Raw genomic sequence first — 19,085 nt, 5'->3', positions numbered from 1 at the left:
AAGCATGAGGCCATGATAACTACACGTCAGATCATGGAGTCCCTCTAAGAGATGTTTTGGACAACCGTCTGCTCATATCCAACACGAGGCCTTCAAGTACACTTATAATGTGTGGATAAAAGAGAGCCTATTAGTGAGAGAACATGTTCTCAATCTGATGGTCGATTTCAATGTTGAATGAACATGCAGTCACAGACGAGCAGAGTTAGGTGTTCTTATTTTAGAATATCTTTCGAAGAGTTTTCTTTAGTTCCGCAGCAATACAGTAATGAATAAAATATAGTACAATCTGACTACCCTTCTGAACGAGTTACAAACTTTCCTATCTCTTATGAAAGATAAGAGACCAGTAGTAGGAGAGGCAAATGTTGCCCATTCCAAAAAGTTCTATAAGGGTTCATCCTCTGTAACTAAGTCTGTTCCTTCGACTTTTAGTACTAAGAAGATCTAGAAAAAAAAAGGAGGGAAGGAGAAGGCTTTCATTGCTGGCAAAAGCAAGGGCAAAGTTAAGGCTGACAAGGGCAAATGCTTCCATTGTAATGTGGATAGTCATTGGAAATTCAATTGTCCTAAGTACCTTGCTGAGAAAAAGAAAGAGAAGGAAGGTAAATATGATTTACTAGTCTTGAAAACTTGTTTAGTGGCAAATGACCATGATGCCTGGATACTTGATTCAAGAGCCGCTAATCATGTTTGTTCTTCTTTACAGGGAATTAGTTCCTTTCAGCAGCTAGAAGAGGGTGAAATAACGCTCAAGGTTAGAACAGAAGACACCATTTCAGCTCGTGTAGTGGGAGTTGCTAAGTTGTCTTTTGGAAATAGATTTTTTTTGGAAAACTTGTACATTGTTCCCAAAAGGAAGAGGAACCTTGTTTCTATTTCTTGTTGAATTGAACAATCATACTCAGTTTCTTTTAATTCAAATGAGGCATTCATTATGAAAAATGGTGAGATTATTTGTTTAGTTAAACTAGAAGAAAACTTATATATGTTAAGACTAACTGAGTAAAAAACACTTCTAAATCATGAGATGTTTAAAACTACTAATACTCAAACTAAAAGGCGAAGAATTTCTCCAAGTAAATGTGTCACACCCTGCCCCGAGCCCGCATTCTTGAGCCCGAGGAGAGGCATGGGGGACTACTGATACCACTCTTTTGTGATACTTACAATCCATCCGAACCTCTTTACTCTCAGTAAACTTTAAGTCAAGGAGATAAACAACAACTGATTAAGTAGGCCCATTTTATTACAACCATGTAATGTTTATACAACTCCAAGACTTAACTACAATGTTGACTATCTATCATGTGTGTAGGTAGGATTAAGAAAAGCTTCAGGGTATGATGAAGGTTTGCATTGGGAACTCGCGATAGAATACTTATGATATGAAAAAGACTCGTACTTATGATTCCACTCACCGAGCTTTGTAAAGCTCATTGTTTGTTTTTTGTGTTTCTCTCGCAGGTAGTAGAAGAGTCCAGGTTGCGAAGTTGGTCAAGGTCTGCCACATGTTTTAGAAATAGTACTAAAAGAGATTTGCAGTCGGGGTAGTACCACACTAGTAAATGTAACATGAATTTGTAAACTAGTTTCCTAAATAAAGCATGTAAGTTTTTCCTACTGCTATAGTAAATAAGGTTTTAAAAGAAAACTAGTGGTAATGTTAATAGTGGTCATGAAGAAGTAGCATTAGTTAACATCACGCCTCTCCTCGGGCTCAAGAATGTGGGCTCGGGGGGGGGGGGTGTGGTAGATTGTCTCCAAGTAACAGTGATACATACATTTGCATTTGAGTTTAGGCCACATAAATCTCGATAGGACTGGGAGATTGGTAAAGGATGGACTTCTAAAAAAGTTAGAAGATGATTCATTACCTCTATGTGAATTCTGTCTCGAAGGAAAAATGACTGAAAGACTTTTAGTGGAAAATGTTATGGAGCCAAAGAGCCCTTAAAGCTCATATATTCAGATCTTTGTTGTCCAATGAATGTGAAGGCTAGAGAAGGGTACAAATACTTCATCTCTTTTATAAATGATTATTTGAGGTATGATTGTTTATACCTAATGGAACTTAAGTCTGAAGCATTTGAAAAGTTCAAATAGTTTAAAGCTGAAGTTAAAAACCTATTAGGTAAAACAATTAAAACACTTTGATCTGATCGGGGTGGAGAGTACATGATTTAGAGATCCAGGACTATTTGATAGAACATGGAATTCAATCCCAACTCTCAGTACCTGGAACACTTAAGCAAAATGGTGTATTAGAAAGGAGAAATGGAACATTATTAGATATGGTTCGTTTTATGATGAGCTATGCTCAATTGCCTTACTCGTTTTGAGGGTATGTAATAGAGACTACAGTTCACATCTTGAAAATTTTCCCTCGAAGGGTGTTTCTGAAACACCTTTCGAGTTATGGAGGGGGTGTCTAAAGTGATACGATGGCATCGTTGCTCTGCTCTCTCTCGTTTGTTCTTGAACCATATTCGCTTTCCTTCTAATCCTCATGGTTCTTTAGGATGTGATCAAGGATGTTTTTAGCTTCAACGTAAGTCTTGTCCAACAAACCGCTTGCTGCAACAATGTTCGTAGCTGTTTGAGATGCTAAATTTAGGCCATAATAGAAAATCTCCATTTGTAAACAATCAGGGAGTCCATTGTGTGGACAATCTCTTACTAGCTTTTTGAACCTTGCCCACAAATCGCTTAGTATTTCATTTCTTCCTATTGAAAATTTATGATCGCCTTTTCCTTTTTGTGTTTTCTGTAGGTGGAAAGTATTTCTTCATAAACTTCACCATGACTTGTTTCCATGATGTGATTTTACCAGGTTCAAGTGAATGGGCCCACTTTCTGGCTTCGTCACATAATGAAAATGGAAATAAGGTGAGCCTAACTTCTTTAGGAGTAATATTTGGGAATATAAACGTGTTGAAGATTTCGATGAAACTCCTCAAATGAGTATGAAGATCTTCACCTTGTCTTCTTCCAAATTGACTAGCTGTTTGAATCATATGGAGCATAACAGGTTTCATTTCAAATCTAGAACCATCTAGTGCTGGTCGCATGATCCCAGGTGAGAAATCATAGAAGATTGTCGAAGCATAGTCCCTGATGGGTCTATTGTGATCACTAGCTAGAAGAATGGGGCTGGCGAGAGCATCCATATTATCATTTATTACTGTATGCAGCTATTTGGATAATGTCGTTGATCAACCATCCTCTGAGCTCTATTCTTTTGTCTCATTTTTTTTTAATTTTTTCTTCTTCTTCTGCGAAAGGTCCTCTCCATCTTTGGGTTGTATACAAGCTCATGTGTAGATCCCTCACTCATAAAATGTTTGTACCTTTTTCATAAATAAGGGTACAATACGCCAAAAACCGAGACCTGCAAAATTCCGAAACAATAATCTTAGCGCATTTAGTTATCGCAATCCCCGACAATGGCGCCAAAAACTTGATGCATTTTAAATATGCGATGGAGTAAGTGCTATGTGATGTCCTATTAACACATTGCTTTACCTAGTTAAACCCAAGTATAAGTTTAACTAGAGTCTTGGTGAGTTCAAGGTCAAACTCAGGGATTGCGTTCTATATATACGATGGAAAATATTGTTTCGATCTTGACGCGAGTTGTTTACTAAATTTGCTATGATTTTGATCTTATTCTATTGTAAAATAAGGAGTGATGAATGTGATGGAAATTACACTTGAGAGTGAAACAGTTTATGCGAGAAGTACAATATTCGAATCAATGAAGATAAGGTTGAGAAAAATATTCACTAACATTCTAAGCAAAAGCATAAATCATGTGTTTAAGCAAACTACTAAAAAATTACAACCGACACTTCTCAGTGTATTTAGCCACAATATCCTATCTCTAGGATACATGCGATGAGTATTTGATGCAAAAGATGTTTCTTTATTTCTAAAGATACTCTCTTCTTGTTTTATGAGGTCTAAATCCTTGGTATTTTAAAACCTAGATTTAATCTACTTAGAATAATCTTTTTACTTATTCAAATAGTTTATAAAGCATACGTAAAACAAGTTGAATGCATGATTAAGTATTACTTAGTTCATGTTGGCTGCAATGTTTCTCAACACATAAAGAAATTAGTTGCTCATGGTAAAAGTTGGGGAGATGGATAAAAGAGAAACTATAAATGCATTCATATTGAGAAAAAGAAGTCTTTTAACGTTTACACAATACAAATAACAATTGTAGAAGAAAAGTGATAGAGATAGAAAGTCAAGTCGTAGTATGAAATTATTTGCTCCCTTCGGCTCTGTAGACGATTGCTTCACAAAGAGTGTGTTGAAGGTGAGGTTCACTTTCTACTTCCAGAGTGGAATCCTAAGCCTTCACTTAAGATTTCACAAGGGCTCGAAGAGGAAGTGTTTTTGAAGTAAGAATTTGGGTAGATTTTTTTTCCCAATGTCTTTGTGGTTCTTATGCATGGAAATCTCGTTGGGTATTTATAGGCGTCAAGGAGCAACTTTTTCTTCTCTTACTAATGATTATGCCAATAAGGTGCATTAGATTCCATACCCTGATGCGCCGCCTGCTCCATGTTAGAATTTCATTGGTTCTACGGTGAAGCTTTCTTGTCAGCTATCAACTTGGTCTCTGATTTGACTTCCACCACCCTTGTGTCATTTCATCCTTTATTGCATAAGGCTACCAACTTGTTCAACAATGCGATTCCAATGTGAGAATTCCTTGCAATCGCATAAGTAGATTTCCTACACCCAAAAGCACTTTTTTTTTATATAACTTTCGTAGATAGAGAGACTTTGTGTGTGTGTGATCGCATGATATAATTATTTTTATAATTCATTATCAAGTTGTTGCATTTTCAAAGTTTTTTTCCTAATTGTTTTAGATAAAAGAGGTAAGCTCACTTTTCACATGAATTCTTAGTATAATCGCCGCATATTCTACTTGTTAGCCCTCATAATTTTAAATAAAAAGCTACAATAACTTGCATTTCTACCAGTTATCATACCCCCAAACTTAGAATCATGTTTGTCCTCAAGCATGTCTTATACTTAGGAAATTCAAACATCACCCTATGGCTTTTCCTTTGCGATGACCGACTTTTCAAAATATAATTCACTCATACCTCTAACCTTGGTAGCAACGCTCTCCTCAACTTTAGCTACTTCTTCAAAGAGATCTTTTCTAAGTTTAAATCTGGCAAGCCTCTGCTAAAATACCTCTTTTCCCGTTTCTGGAAACTTTGCATTTATCTTTTTACAATGCATTCATTTAAAACAATTCAAAACTTTGCGATACATTATTAAAGCGGGGCGCTGAACTTGGTTACGCTCTTCGTTTTGGCATGCCCCCACGGGTGTCATGCGGGCATCCAACTTCGGTTGCGTGCCATATTCAACTCAACTCATGTCTTAGTTTGGGCTTGCACCAGACAGAGGAGTTGTTCTTATGCGTTGATTCTGGTCACCTACTTTCGTTTTGGCTTACTTGCATGGGTGTCATGCGAAGTATCCAACTACGGGTAAGTGCCTTTTACAACTTTAACTTTTATCAGCTTGGGTTTCCCCTTTGCACTGAAAGTGGAGTTTTTATTACCATTTATTTATTTATTATTATTATTTTGATTTTAACATCGCAATATGATGGATGCATTTGCCTGGAGCACTACCACCCCCAAACGTAGAAAGTGGCAGTGTCCTTGCCAAAAAGCTAAAAACAAACTTGATCAGGAATGCGGTAAAAGATGTTTGAGCAGAGGTTTGCACACGATAAAATGTAGACTGTCAAACCTTGAAGAAGCTATTAAGTGAGGTGACCCTTGTGATGTTTAGTTAGTGGATGTAGTGAATTATAAATATCATCATGGATGCTCATTTATCAACGCAAAGGTAGGCAAGCGGACAAAATAGAATTTCAGAAGGATAATGCGTAAAAGATAACAAGAAAAGAACCTTCGAGTAGAATAACACTTGCGACCATACTTTAGAACTCTTGCGGTCATAGCCATACGTTGAATGATGAAGAGGATTCTTCCGTTGAAGCTGCGCACCGAGGAGAATTATTATTGCACCTACAAGGAGTGAACGCACACCACATCCAAGAAAGCAACCGAAAATCCAAAATGACAATAATCAAGTAAACAAACTAAACTAGGAAAGCAAGGTAAAGATAGAGTAGAAGACGTCCCTGTTTGCAACTTGGTCACACAAGCTATAATACGCCCATGATAAAAAGGGTGCTTGTGAAAACACAAAACTCAACAAACTATTAGCTGCCAAGTCCCCGACAACGACGCCAAAAACTTGATGCATGGAAAATGGAGTGTAAATATGCGTGCATCTTATGATAGGCGTTGATCTCCATGCGTCGATGGTCATGCATTGGACTAAGAAATATGCAAGATGCGTTTAAGAACATATGTGATGACCATGCGTTCCTACCACAAGTTTTCTTGCTTTCTCGCCAAGTATAACGAGATCGCAAGTTTCTCGGGGTGATCCGAGGTTGATCTCAGGGACTTGTAACTAAATGTTGTGAAGTAATGTGTTTGCGACGATGAATAAAAGAATAATGAAGTTAAAGAGCTATGCGTTACTCTTACTCCTAACTAAACAGATTGAGCAATGGAGTATGACTATGAGAATTGGTAGAGACGCGACAACTGTTAACGCGTAATAAGATGCATGAAAAAATAGATAAAATGGTGGAAGGGATAAATTCAATGCATCGTTAAGCTTTATCGCAAGGGTAATCCCAGCCAGCAAAAGTTACGCAATCATGCTACACACAAATATATGCATGTGATGCATATGCGAAAATGTCGATAGAACTTATTTCTAAGTTTCTATTCTTGCTTATGCACACATAAGACAAGATGACCGCATACCACCATATCCTATTTCTAGGGCGAATGCGATGTGTAAATAGCAGATAGAACTTATGTGTAAGTTTCTACTTCTTGCTTATGCGATTCTAATCTGACTCTCTCAAGCCTAGATTCTATCTTTAGACTACTCTCTCAAGTATGTCTAAAGGGTGAATGATGCATACATAAGACAAGATGATCACATAAAGCATGGTTGACATAAGATTATTTCTATCTCTAGGAACACTGCTTACTTTGCTTAATGTGTTCCACTACTACTTACCCTCTTGGGCAGTTAGTCGCCATTGATCAGCTCATAGACAAGCGTTGCTATAGCCTCGCACTAAGCAAAGAGGATTTACTCACTATACTTGCGCAACGCACACCTATCAGTTGCTACATGCTTCATATGTCTATGCCTCATGATTGAGTATGCGATACTCTAACAATCATACTTAGTTCGTTGCGATGAAAGTAAGGAATGATAAAGAAGAAGTTAATGAAGCTGGAGTTGAAGGAAATAAAGAGATGCATTAATTACAAAATGTATTAATATCTTAAGCCAAAATGTAATACAATACAGAGATAAGAAGAGAAGTCGAGTGTGCTAAGCGTTGGTGTTGTGATAATGCGTTGGCCTTGTCCTAAGTGTTGGTATTGTGCCATGTGTTGGCCATGAACATTTGAGAGGTTATTTGGGCATTGAAAGAGGCTAAAGTGTGGCTGAGAGGAAAGGCTATGCGGGGACAAGCATGTGGCAATCAATGTCTTGAGAGGTTAGTAAAGCATGCGGTAGCCTCAAGTTGCGCGGACAGAGGCGCTGGTTGATCGTGTAGTAAATAAACAGACGATCATGTAGCAAAAGGGCAGCACTACACGATGGGGTATGCGATCGTGTAGGTGGGAGGACGATCGTATAGCAAATGTGGTAGGCAATCATGCGGGACGGTGAGGCACTAAATGATAGCGCTATACGATGGGCGATAACATTAGATGATGGGGCGTTGGCATTACACGATCGACATCAGCATTATACGATGATGTTGGACGATGGCGCTACGCGATGGGCGTATGCGCTAGACGATGGCTGTCAGTACTATATGATGAGCAAGAGGTATGCGGCAATGCTATGCTATGGTGCTATGCGGTGGCCTTGCTAAACGATGAGCTAGGCGATGAGACAAACTATGGTGAACGCATAGTGAATTGTCTTGCATTGTTAAGGCTTGCAGTACATGAGGCTTGTGACGTTAGTTGCATTGGCCTTGAACAAGAGACTAAGGACATTGACAAGCAACAAGGACATACATGCGTTGGTCATAACGGATGCGTTAGCAAGAGCCTAGGCGATGGTAAGCTATACCATGAGGTGTTGAGTTGAGAACTAGGTTGACCCAAAGGTTGTTATGCATTGGTGATGTGCTATGTGCCAAGGACATCTGAGGGCATGTGGGCGCATAGGACAAGGCTTAAGCAAATAATATGCGTTGAAGAGGGTTGGTCATAATCCTAGTTAAGCGCATAGGCCAAGGGTAAGCCATGCGGGGGAGGAAGGTATGCGGCCAAGGATGTGATGCCTTGAGTTTAGTATGACTCAAGTTATGCGTTGATGAGAAAGCCATGGATTGATGATGGCTAACCGGGACATGCAGCCAAGGATGATTCTTGCGAGAATCTAGCATATGCGACCAAGTTGCGTCAATGGGATGCACAAGGTGAGGTTGCATTAATTGGAAATGGCACAATCGAGGTTAGTAGGTCGCATATAGGGAAGGGTGCTAGGCGACAATGGCTTAAAGGGTGTTATGTTGAGATTTAAAGACACCGCAAGGGCACAAGGTAAGGTTGGATGAACACATATGAGGGATGAATGCATATGATGTTGGATGAACGCATATGAAGTTGGATGGACACATATGAAGTTGGATGAACGCATATGAGATTGGATGGACGCATTCAAGGTCGTTATCCAAACATGTGGCTTGTTGGGAAGAAATCTTAGGCCTTAAGCAAATGAGGTGGATGCACAAGAAGACATGCAAATTTGAGGGCTATGCGTTGGTAAAAAGGGAAGAAGACACCTTGGACATGCGGCCAAGTAGGAGGTGTCGGCCTTAGAGAGATTTTGGACGCCTATAAATAGGGCCAAAAACTTCCGATGATAACTCGAATTCTCTTAAAAGGACATTAGGAAGAGTGTACGAGAGTTGAGTGGAAGAAACTATGCGTTGATGGAAGAATGCATGCATTGGTAGCAAAAACCCATGCGTCGGTCTTGAAGTTCCAAGAGGAGGAGATGCTGTCGGACAGGAAGGTCTGGAAGTAGCATCAAATTGGGACGAGGAGTTCTTCTAGAATACTCGTACGTTTGGAGTGATTCCAAAGCCACCTGAAAGCTTTAACAGTCTAGTTTTCAGGGTAGGGCTGCCAGAGAAGAATCTTCAAGGAATCGGGCTGGAGAATGAGGAAAATAAAGAAGGGTCAAGCTTTCGGATAAGCTTGGGCCAGCGTTAATGTTTTGGTTATTCCGGCCAAACCACGAGAATTTCGGAGCTAAGATTTTAGGTTAAGCTTCCTAAGACATTTTGGAACATGTTTTCAGAAGGAAGTATCTTAGAATAAGTTCTAGAACTATGAGTAATCTAAGCTGATAATTGAATCTGGAATTTAGGGTTCAAAATGGAAACTAAGGAAACCTAAGGAACTTCGGAAAGGAAAGTTCCTAACCAACCAAGGTGAGTATTTATTCCATTGTTTGAATGGTTGATTTCTATGTATATGTGTGAATATATATATATATATATATATATATATATATATATATATATATATATATATAGGTTGTGTTTGAAATATTGGCATGATCGGGAAATGTGTTTTGCCTAAATTTGATTGTTGTTGTATTGTTATCATAATGTGTGTGTCATTATGTCAGAATGGGATTTGTACTTAGGATACTGTTAGCATGCCTTGTGGACGCTTGGCTGGAAATGTCAAGGTACCTGACTGGAATTGTCAACGTACTCAAGCATGACTAACAGGAACTAATAATATACTCAGCGGACTATAGGATTGTGTCCAAACTTGGTTATCGCGGGTCATTCGTGGAAAATACCCAGGGAAGATACATGATCATGCCAGGGTTTTCTAGCTAACAGGCTGGGGAGATTACATTTTGCTATGTGATTGTTGTTGATTGTGGAATTGTTTTCCCAAAGATGAATTTCTAAAATCAAACTTATGTTTGTTTAAAACTCCCACTCACTGAGATTTGTAGCTCATGTTTTCCCCCTCCCAGGTAGCGGAAGGTGGGGAGTTCCAGGGTGCTGTTAAGGTCAAGGTCTGCCACAAGTTACAATTACACATCCGAAGGGTTTGAAGAATGGTTGTTATAAACTTTGTAATTAAGTCTTGGAGTTGTATGAACATTACATTGGTGTAATATAAAATGGGCTTACTTAATTTGTTGTTGTTATTTCCTTGTCTTAAAGTTTATTGAGTGTAGTAAAAAGGTTCAGTTGGGTAGTAGGTATCGCAAAAGGGTGGTATCTGCAGTCCCTCACACCTCTCCTTGGGCTCAAGAGTGCGGGTTCGGGGCGGGGTTTGACATGGAGGGCTAGATGTAGGCAATCTTTTGCTTCCATCAGATGTGTGTCAAGGCTGCCGGTGGTGCCATGGAAGGGCGGTGGAGTAGTCTCTCTTGAGATCTATCTCTGACAAAGCTCTAGTCATCACTCGAAATGGATGAAGGAATGAAGAACACTCAAAGAATGTCTTCTCACGCTCTCATTTGTGATAACAAGGATCTGCCTTCAGGCAGAAGCTCGGATACCTTGAATTTGGGCTCCAAGGCTCTATTTATAGAGCTCAATCACCAATAACATTAATGGTCCCGCTCTGAATCACTGCCACTAACGGCGCGATGGTCCTGCTTGAACCTCTGTCACTAACGGCGTGGTAGGTGAAACGTCAACATCATCTTTTCGGTACTCCCAAGGTATGCGTTCATGCTCATTGCCAAAGTACCATCGCATTCCACCAACCTTGTGATCATCCTTTTATTATGGTTATTACTCTGTAGCCGCAACCTCCATGCGATGAACACATGCGATTAATAGCCACAACATCCATGCGATGAATGTATGCAATCACCCTTATGATGGTCTGGGATTCACCGCATGTGAGCGATTCCTGCGATAGCTACAAAAATAAACATGTTGATGCAGAATAACGCATAATATTGGGTTAGCGGAGATTTTCCATGCTGATTGATGCAAGCTCACTTTTCACATGAATTCTTAGTATAATCGCTGCATATTCTACTTGTTAGCCCTCATAATTCTAAATAAAAGGCTACAATAACTTGCAATTTCTACCAGTTATCATTAATGCATACTGAATTTATGTTTTCTTAAATCTTGCTTGATTTTGATATATATTTGTGTGTTGGATTGACACCTCTATCACGAATGTATGTTGTAGCTAGTTGATTTTGGGCTCGTGCGTTTCCTTAATGTTCGTCTATGCTTAAAATCACCCCGGTAGCAAATGGTTGAATGTGTATGCTTAGATTTATAGTCTAATCTTGGGTCTTAGGATGTATGAAGATCTAGGTTCAAGGATAAATCGGTTGATTGAGTTAGGGCTTTCCCATTAATTAATCAACACAAGGAATCCTAAAGCTTAATGTGTATGTGCTTATTCTTAATTGATCGATATCGAACCCAATTAGGATTTAATGCATGTAGTTTAACTAGGACGCTTTCTTAGTTCGGTTCTAGCTAGTTGTCTGCCTTTGTAAAGGCAAGCTTGGTTGTGTCAAGCGAATGTTTTGTACGCATAAATCGATTGCCTGTCCAATCAATGGATTTTGATGATTGAAATCACATAGAATCTCTTTTGCTCTAGAAACTAGATAATTCCTATCCATAGTTTATATTTATCCACTTTTATTTTAATTTCTTGCGCGTTTATGTTTTTCACACCAAGACCTCCCATTTACCGCTCTAGTTAGGAAATTGGCTTAACGAAACAAATTGTGCTTCCCTGTGGATCGACCCATACTTACCGTCATTGCTACATCTTTGTAGTATAGGAGTAGTTCAGTAATATAAATTTTCTTTTGAATTTTAGTCTTTTAGGGGCAACACCAAAAAGGCTGCTATCAAAATGTTATGGAGACATCCAACTACGAGCAAGAAGCTCTTTTCAGACTTAAATTATGCCTCTGGCAGCGGAGTTGTGATTAATTATTTCTTGTGTTGATCACGATTCCCATCTTCGTTTTGGCTTGCCTCCACGGGTGTCATGTGGACATCCAACTACGAGCAGGTTTTGATCTCAATGTTGTTCTTTTTTTCTTTTTTTTTTTTGGGATAAGAGTAACAAGGATATTTTAGGAGATTTTACAAAAAACTTGATTTTGCACGCATTTAGCTCAAACTTCCCACTCCCAAATTTAGAGGGTAGTAAGGTTCTCATTGCTGAAAATTGAATTATATGATGGCTTTAGAAAGATATCGCAAAAGAAGTTTGAGATAAATTTCAAGAAATGTTTCCTAAGGCAAAGTCCTAAAGCTTAGTACTAACACTATGAAGGAACTATTAAACAAGAGTATCCATGAGTGGGTTCGGATCTTTCCTATTTCATTGTGACCGAACTACCACACAACATTCTTACAGACATGTATGCATTTTAACACTAATTATAGGCATGCTTTGACAATTAAATTACAACAGATTGAGTAAATGTACCAGTTGAAGACTATCTTCACTCAAATTCAATCCAGCAGAAGCGACTCCTCTACTGTTCTTATCGCCCAGCAATTAGTCACCTAACAGCACCATGATCGTCTACACGAACGACAGTACATGAACAAGCAGCAACCGGGGATAGCACCACCACTTGAAGCCCACGTATTCTTGGAGTGAGAATCCAAAGAGTGGACTTTGATGGAATTGGTAGAGGGAGGAGGAAAGGACGATCGTGTAGAATGAACAAGCAAGTGGGAGATAGTAGATGACTATCATATAGTCGGGTGCTTATCGTTTAGGGAAAGGTACAAGATCGTGTAGGTTTTACTAAGCGATCATCTAGTAACTAGTAAACGATCATTTAGATTAGCATTGCGCTAAGCGATTGTTTAGAGAAGGTGAGCGATCGTTTAGTGAACGGGTGTGTGATCGTTTAGGCAATGGATGCTATTGTATAGGCTCTCAACTAAGCGATTGTGATGTTTTCACACCGTGAGCGAATTTTTTGAACTCTTTACAAAATGAAAACAATTTTAATTTTATTCTTCAGTTATAATAACCGAAATTAATCTTCCCATTATTGCACGATTTAGGAGAAATTCTCGGTCAATTATCATATAACTGACTAATTGATTAATTAATGAATATATTCTTAACCTATAGTTTGATATCATATATCTACTATAGTAATTTCTCCTCTACTTGATATAAATCATATTTATATCTAATTTCTTCCAAAATAATGTATCTCATACATTTAGTCAATTATATCATATATAATTAACTAGTTCAATTATATCATATATAATCGAACTCCCTCTCGTCAATTTGAATATTTTAAACTGACCCAAAAACTGATTCTTGACTTTATCCAAGCTACCAAGGAGACCTTATGGACCTGTGGCTCGAAGCTCCAATGATACGTGGATAGCTGACTAAACTCTTTAGCCACGAGATCCACCATTTGTTAACTGCCAGGCATTCCACTAAAGACCAACAGCTGAACTCTTCTTACCACAAATATATTTTTGTATCCATCGGATATAACCAATCATGAGTATGATGACCCTTCACAGATGCTGGTAAGTACAACTGGGCCAATTTACCGCTTTGCCTCTGTAGTTACATCTCAATCCTTAAGTACCACTGATTCCTCTAATGAACAATACAACATAGTCCAATATGTGTGAACACCTCTCGGGCCAAGAGAAAGTGTGTGGTGCCATATCGTTAAGCCCTGGAATCAATCCTTAAGGAAGCTATCTATCTACTTGCCCCTGCTTTGGGGAAGGAGTGAATTCCATCTTGTGTAGTGAGTTCCCAACTCCCAAATCAGATGAATCCCCAAAGTGGTAGGTTTGAGTCGGCGGCCTGACCATTCGTACCCATACAAATCAAAGGACCGCCCTCAATGGCAGGAGTTCCCAACTCACTCAAGATTAAAGTCATGTTACCTATGGTCATCCTAGTGAAGTGAAGTCTCTGTCATGAACGATATTATATAACGAGACATTAACACTTCATGGTCAAGTCTTATACAAACTCTGTATAAGATGCCCCCGCTCGCATGTCCATTACATGAATGATCAAGATCAGACCATCTGTGACAAGTCACAACACTTATGACCATTCCAATCTTTTAGGATGTTCCACAGAGGTTCGACCTCAGAAATGAAGTTTGCACCTTCTACTTCTAACTCTGCAAAGGGAAAGAAGAAAAAGGGTGGTAAGAGAAAAGGGAAGGTGCCTGTCAACCCGCCGCCGGTTGAAAAGGGAAAATGTTTCCACTGCAACCAGAATGGACACTGGAATAGGAACTATCCTTGGTGGCTGAAGAAAAGGAAGGCCGCCAGGGTTAAGGCCAAGGCTGATAAAGGTAAATATGATTTACTTATACTTGAAACTTGTTTAATGGAGAATGATGATTCTACCTAGATAATTGATTCGGGCGCCATTAATCACGTTTGTTCTTCTTTTTAGGGGATTAGATCCTGGCGACAGTTGGAGGCTGGTGAGATGACGATGCGAGTAGGCACCGGGCACGTTGTCTCAATTGTGGCAGTGGGAGGGATCCAATTTTCTTTACAGAATAGGTTTCTAATTTTGAATGATGTATATATTGTTCTTGAACTTAAGAGGAACCTTATTTCTATAAAATGCTTGCTACAATGTAAGTACACTATTTCATTTAATGTGGATAAAGCGTTTATTCATAAAGATGGTGTTAATATTTGTACAACGAATCTGGAAAATAACTTGTATGTGCTAAGACCATTAGCCATTAGTTCCCTCTATAATACATAAATGTTTAAAACTGTCGTAACTCAATCTAAACATCAACGAATTTCTCCAAAAGAAAATGCCCAGTTTTGGCACCTTTGATTAGGGCACATCAATCTCAATCGAATTGAGAGACTGGTGAACAATAGACTTCTAAGTGAGTTAGAAGAAAATTCTTTACCGGTGTGGGAATCTTGCCTTGAGGGTAAGATGACTAAACGACCTTTTACTGGAAAAGGCTATCGAGCCAAAGAGCCTCTTGAGTTTGTATATTCTGACCTTTGTGGTCTTATGAATGTGCGAGCCCGAGGTGGCTATGAGTATTTTATCAGTTTTACTGATGATTACTCTAGGTATGGGTATGTTTATCTTATGCAACAAAAGTCTGAATCCTTTGAAAAGTTCAAAGAGTTCAAGGCTGAAGTTGAAAACGCATTGGATAGACGGATTAAGACACTTTGAATTTATTAGAGGAATCTCAAAACAAATTTTGACCAAAAACTTCCTAAAATTAGGAAAACAATTTTTCTTTTATCTCATGGTTACCATGAACCACCAATAATCTTCCACTTAATTGGTTATTAGAGAAAAAGATTTAATTATCTAATAATTAATATTATTATAAATATAAATGATAACCAACTTATCATACTATATTTATAACCTATAGTTTTATTATTTCATCTCATGAAACATATCAACCATAGTTCTTTTTCTATTACATGGTACTTAATTTCATCTCATTTACATTAATCATCAACTAGATGTATCTCATACATTATACCAATTATATCACATATAATCAGAATTCCTCTTATCAATTTGAACATTTCAAATCAACACCAAGAACTGATCCTCAACTGAATCCATTGAGCTATCAAGGGGACCTTATGGACCTGCTCGAAGCTTCAACGGTGAATAACTGACTAAACTCTTTAGTCACAGGATCCACCATTTGTTAACTGCCAGGCACTCCACTAAAGATCGACAATTGAGCTCTCCTTACCGCAGATATATTATGTGTCCATCTTAACCAATCAGCAGTGTGATAACCCTTCACAAATCGTTCGTAAGTACAGCTGGGCCAATAACCGTTATGCTCCTGTAGTTACATCTAACTCGTTAAGCACCATTGATCCCTCTAATGAACATAAGTCATAGTCCTACTATGACTGAGTCCTCTCTTACAAAGAGAAGCTGTGGCCACTATGTACAAGCCTTGGAATCAGCTTTTAAGGGAGCAATCTCTCTACATATCCCTGCTTCGGGAAAGGAGTGAATTCCTTTTTTGGATTGAGTTCCTAGCTCTCAGATCAGACAAGTCCCCAAAAAGATAGACATGTTGAGTTGGCAATCTGGCCATTCTCACCCATACTAATCAAAGGACTGTCCTCAAAGGTTAGAGTTCCCAAAATACTCAGGATTGAGGTCTTGTCACCTATGGTCATTTAGGTGAGATATAAGTCTCTAGTATCAACGGCTTTATATACAGAGTCTAGTTATCTCGTGGTCCAGATCTTATATAAACTCTTTGTATAAGACACCCCTGCTCGCACGTCTCCACATGAATTGTCAGGATCTACCATCTGTAATTGTAACAAGCTCCTAGGACTACTAAAAAGGGGATTGCTACTGCATGCGTGCATAAATATTCTCATTAAGGAAAATAAAGTTAATTAAAATAGAATAATCATGATTTTGAACTGCTTTAGGTATATAAGAAAATGTTCTGACATTATCTCACAATCTTAAATCATTCAACTCGGGCATCCTTTTTAACAAGAAACAAATTATATATATAAAAGAATTATAATAAAACTCTGAATGTAAATTAAAAAAACAATGCGAAAATATAAAGGGTCAAATGCGGAAGTGAATTCTGGTTCCTTTGGCACTGTCACAAATTCCTCTTGTCAGTTACCCGAGTGTCGTTACCCTTACCTGAAAAAAAAAATAAAGATGAAGGTTGAGTATAAAATACTCAGTAAGTGATCCCATTATCGGGATCAGACTATGCATCCACGAGCAAAGAAGGATAGCCCGTGGCTCATACAGCTACATCGGTTTTTAATGATGAAAGGAAAACCAAAAGACGTACTATCTTGCCTTGAAATGCATGTTTAGCGGCCCGTAGGCGCACCGTTAAACATGATAATAATATAAACGTGAACCCGTCGACTCACACATGTCTAGCGGCTCGTAGCACACCTCAAATATGAAACTAGACTCGTATGTCTTCTGAAATAAAACATGCATCAAGGCAAGACAATAAACCGCTCTACTGGTCTATTCATGCATCACATACATAATATCAGTACTGATTAGAAATTTGAACATGCTCATAATACTTGTAACTTCCATGCAACACGCAAAACATAATGACAAACAAAATCATGCTCCAGAGTCCACGAGGTAACTTTATAAGTCTAATCTAGGTTGCCTGGCACGAAGGCACTGATAATAGTATCATTTACCTCAACTTGGTCTCAAAAGTCTGCACAAATAACTCCTTAATAGCCCTTGGATAAAACTCAAATCAACCCTAAGACATTAACCATAAGTTTAGTTTAGCAACTATGGCCTAGGAAGTGAGTCAAAAATTAAGTAAATCCTCGGGGTCCAAGTCCAAAGGATAACCAACCAACTTACACAAAACTTACCCAAACTAAACTCTCCGTTGAAAAGAATTGTCTCTTCTTTGATAGCAACACCCCAAAATCTTCCAAAATCCAAATCCTGAAAGTCGACACAATGGGTAATAACTAAAATTGTTTCCAACAAAGCGACACTTCAAAAAGACTCAAACACCAACCCTTGTGAAAAATAATCCAACTCTTACCCAATCTCAAAAAGGCAGTGGCGGACGAACGACGTCGACTTGGCTGGGCGTGGTGGCAGAAGCGAACTGGATGGCTTGGCGCGGCGATGAGACAGTGGTGGACGACCGGTGCTCTGTCGCTGCGATAGGACGACGCTGGCGTCGACGAGGTGAGGCATGTTGACGAATCGACGATCGGCGACGGCGGCTAGGGCTTGGAAGGAACAGAAGAAGAAGAAGGAAAGAAAAAGGAGACGGTGCGCGTGCGTGGGTTGAAGAGAGAGAGAGAAAATTTATTTTCTCTTTTCTTTTTCCTTTTCTTTCTTTTTTTTAACCTTTCCATAAGTATATATAAGAAACTAAACTTCCTCCTTTTCCTTTAAAAAACAAATTCCTTAATAAATTCCCAAAATATGTATATACTTATATATATTTAAAAAATCCAATAAACACATTTAATTATCTCCATAGATAATCAAATCTCCAAATGCAAGCTAAAATAAAACTTAATTAATTCCAAATAATTAAATCATATTTTAGATTAGCCAAAAAAAAACATAAATCTCATATAATTTATCCAAGTAGTCAATAAAAAAAAAACTTAATTACAAAATAAATCAGGATGTTACATTCTACCCCTTTAAGAAACTTTCGTCCTCTAAAGTTCTAATCCTGAAAAAGCTTGGGAGAAAGCACCCTCATGTCGTCCTTGCACTCCCTTGTTGCTTCCTCGAACTGGTGATTCAGCCAAAGAACCTTCACCAAAACTATCTCCTTGTTGTGCAAAAATTTTACTTCCCTGGCTAGGATTTGAATGGGCTCCTCTTCGTAGCCTAGGTTGTCATTTAAATGAAAAGGCTCGTAATCCACAACATAAGATGAGTCTGCTACGTACTTCCTTAACATGGAAACATGAAAAACATTGTGAACTGCAGAAAGAGATGGGGGCAAGGCTAGCCAGTAGGCTACAGAGCCAACCCGCTCCAAGATTTCAAATGGCTCGATGAAACGAGGGTTCAACTTACCCCTCTTGCCAAACCTTAACACTCCCTTCATAGGTGCCACTTTCAGAAACACCTTTCCACCCACCTCAAACTTCAGATCCTTACACCTAACATCAGCGTAACTCTTCTGCCTGCTTTGAGCCATCAATATTCGGGCCTTAATCTTTTGTATTGCCTCGTTCGTTGTTTGTACTAACTCAGGTCCTAGTAATTTCCACTCACCAACCTCATCCTAACATACGGGTGACCTACAACTCTTCCCATAAAGGGCCTCAAACGGTGACATGCCAATAGTTACTTGATAACTATTATTATAGGTAAACTCTATCAAATGCAGGTGAGAGTCCCAACACCCTGAAA

General features: G+C 38.7%; 1 protein-coding gene across 1 annotated transcript; it reads right to left on the bottom strand.

Annotated features, from left to right (window-relative positions):
* Positions 1–18,387: 18,387 nt before the first annotated feature.
* LOC150034155 (uncharacterized) lies at positions 18,388–18,870 on the bottom strand. The gene has a single exon (XM_090317251.1). It carries the CDS (start codon positions 18,868–18,870, stop codon positions 18,388–18,390), a length of 483 nt encoding a protein of 160 aa, XP_090173377.1.
* Positions 18,871–19,085: the final 215 nt, after the last annotated feature.

Source organism: Benincasa hispida, chromosome 9, assembly GCF_027475165.1.
Source record: "Benincasa hispida cultivar pf3 chromosome 9, pf3_genome.v1.1, whole genome shotgun sequence".
NCBI lineage: Eukaryota > Viridiplantae > Streptophyta > Magnoliopsida > Cucurbitales > Cucurbitaceae > Benincasa > Benincasa hispida.
This window is presented reverse-complemented; position numbering and strand designations above follow the sequence as displayed.

Coding starts and splice junctions, on each gene's coding strand:
- LOC150034155 (XM_090317251.1), bottom strand. CDS start 18,870: ATGGCTCAAAGCAGGCAGAAGAGTTACGCTGATGTTAGGTGTAAGGAT.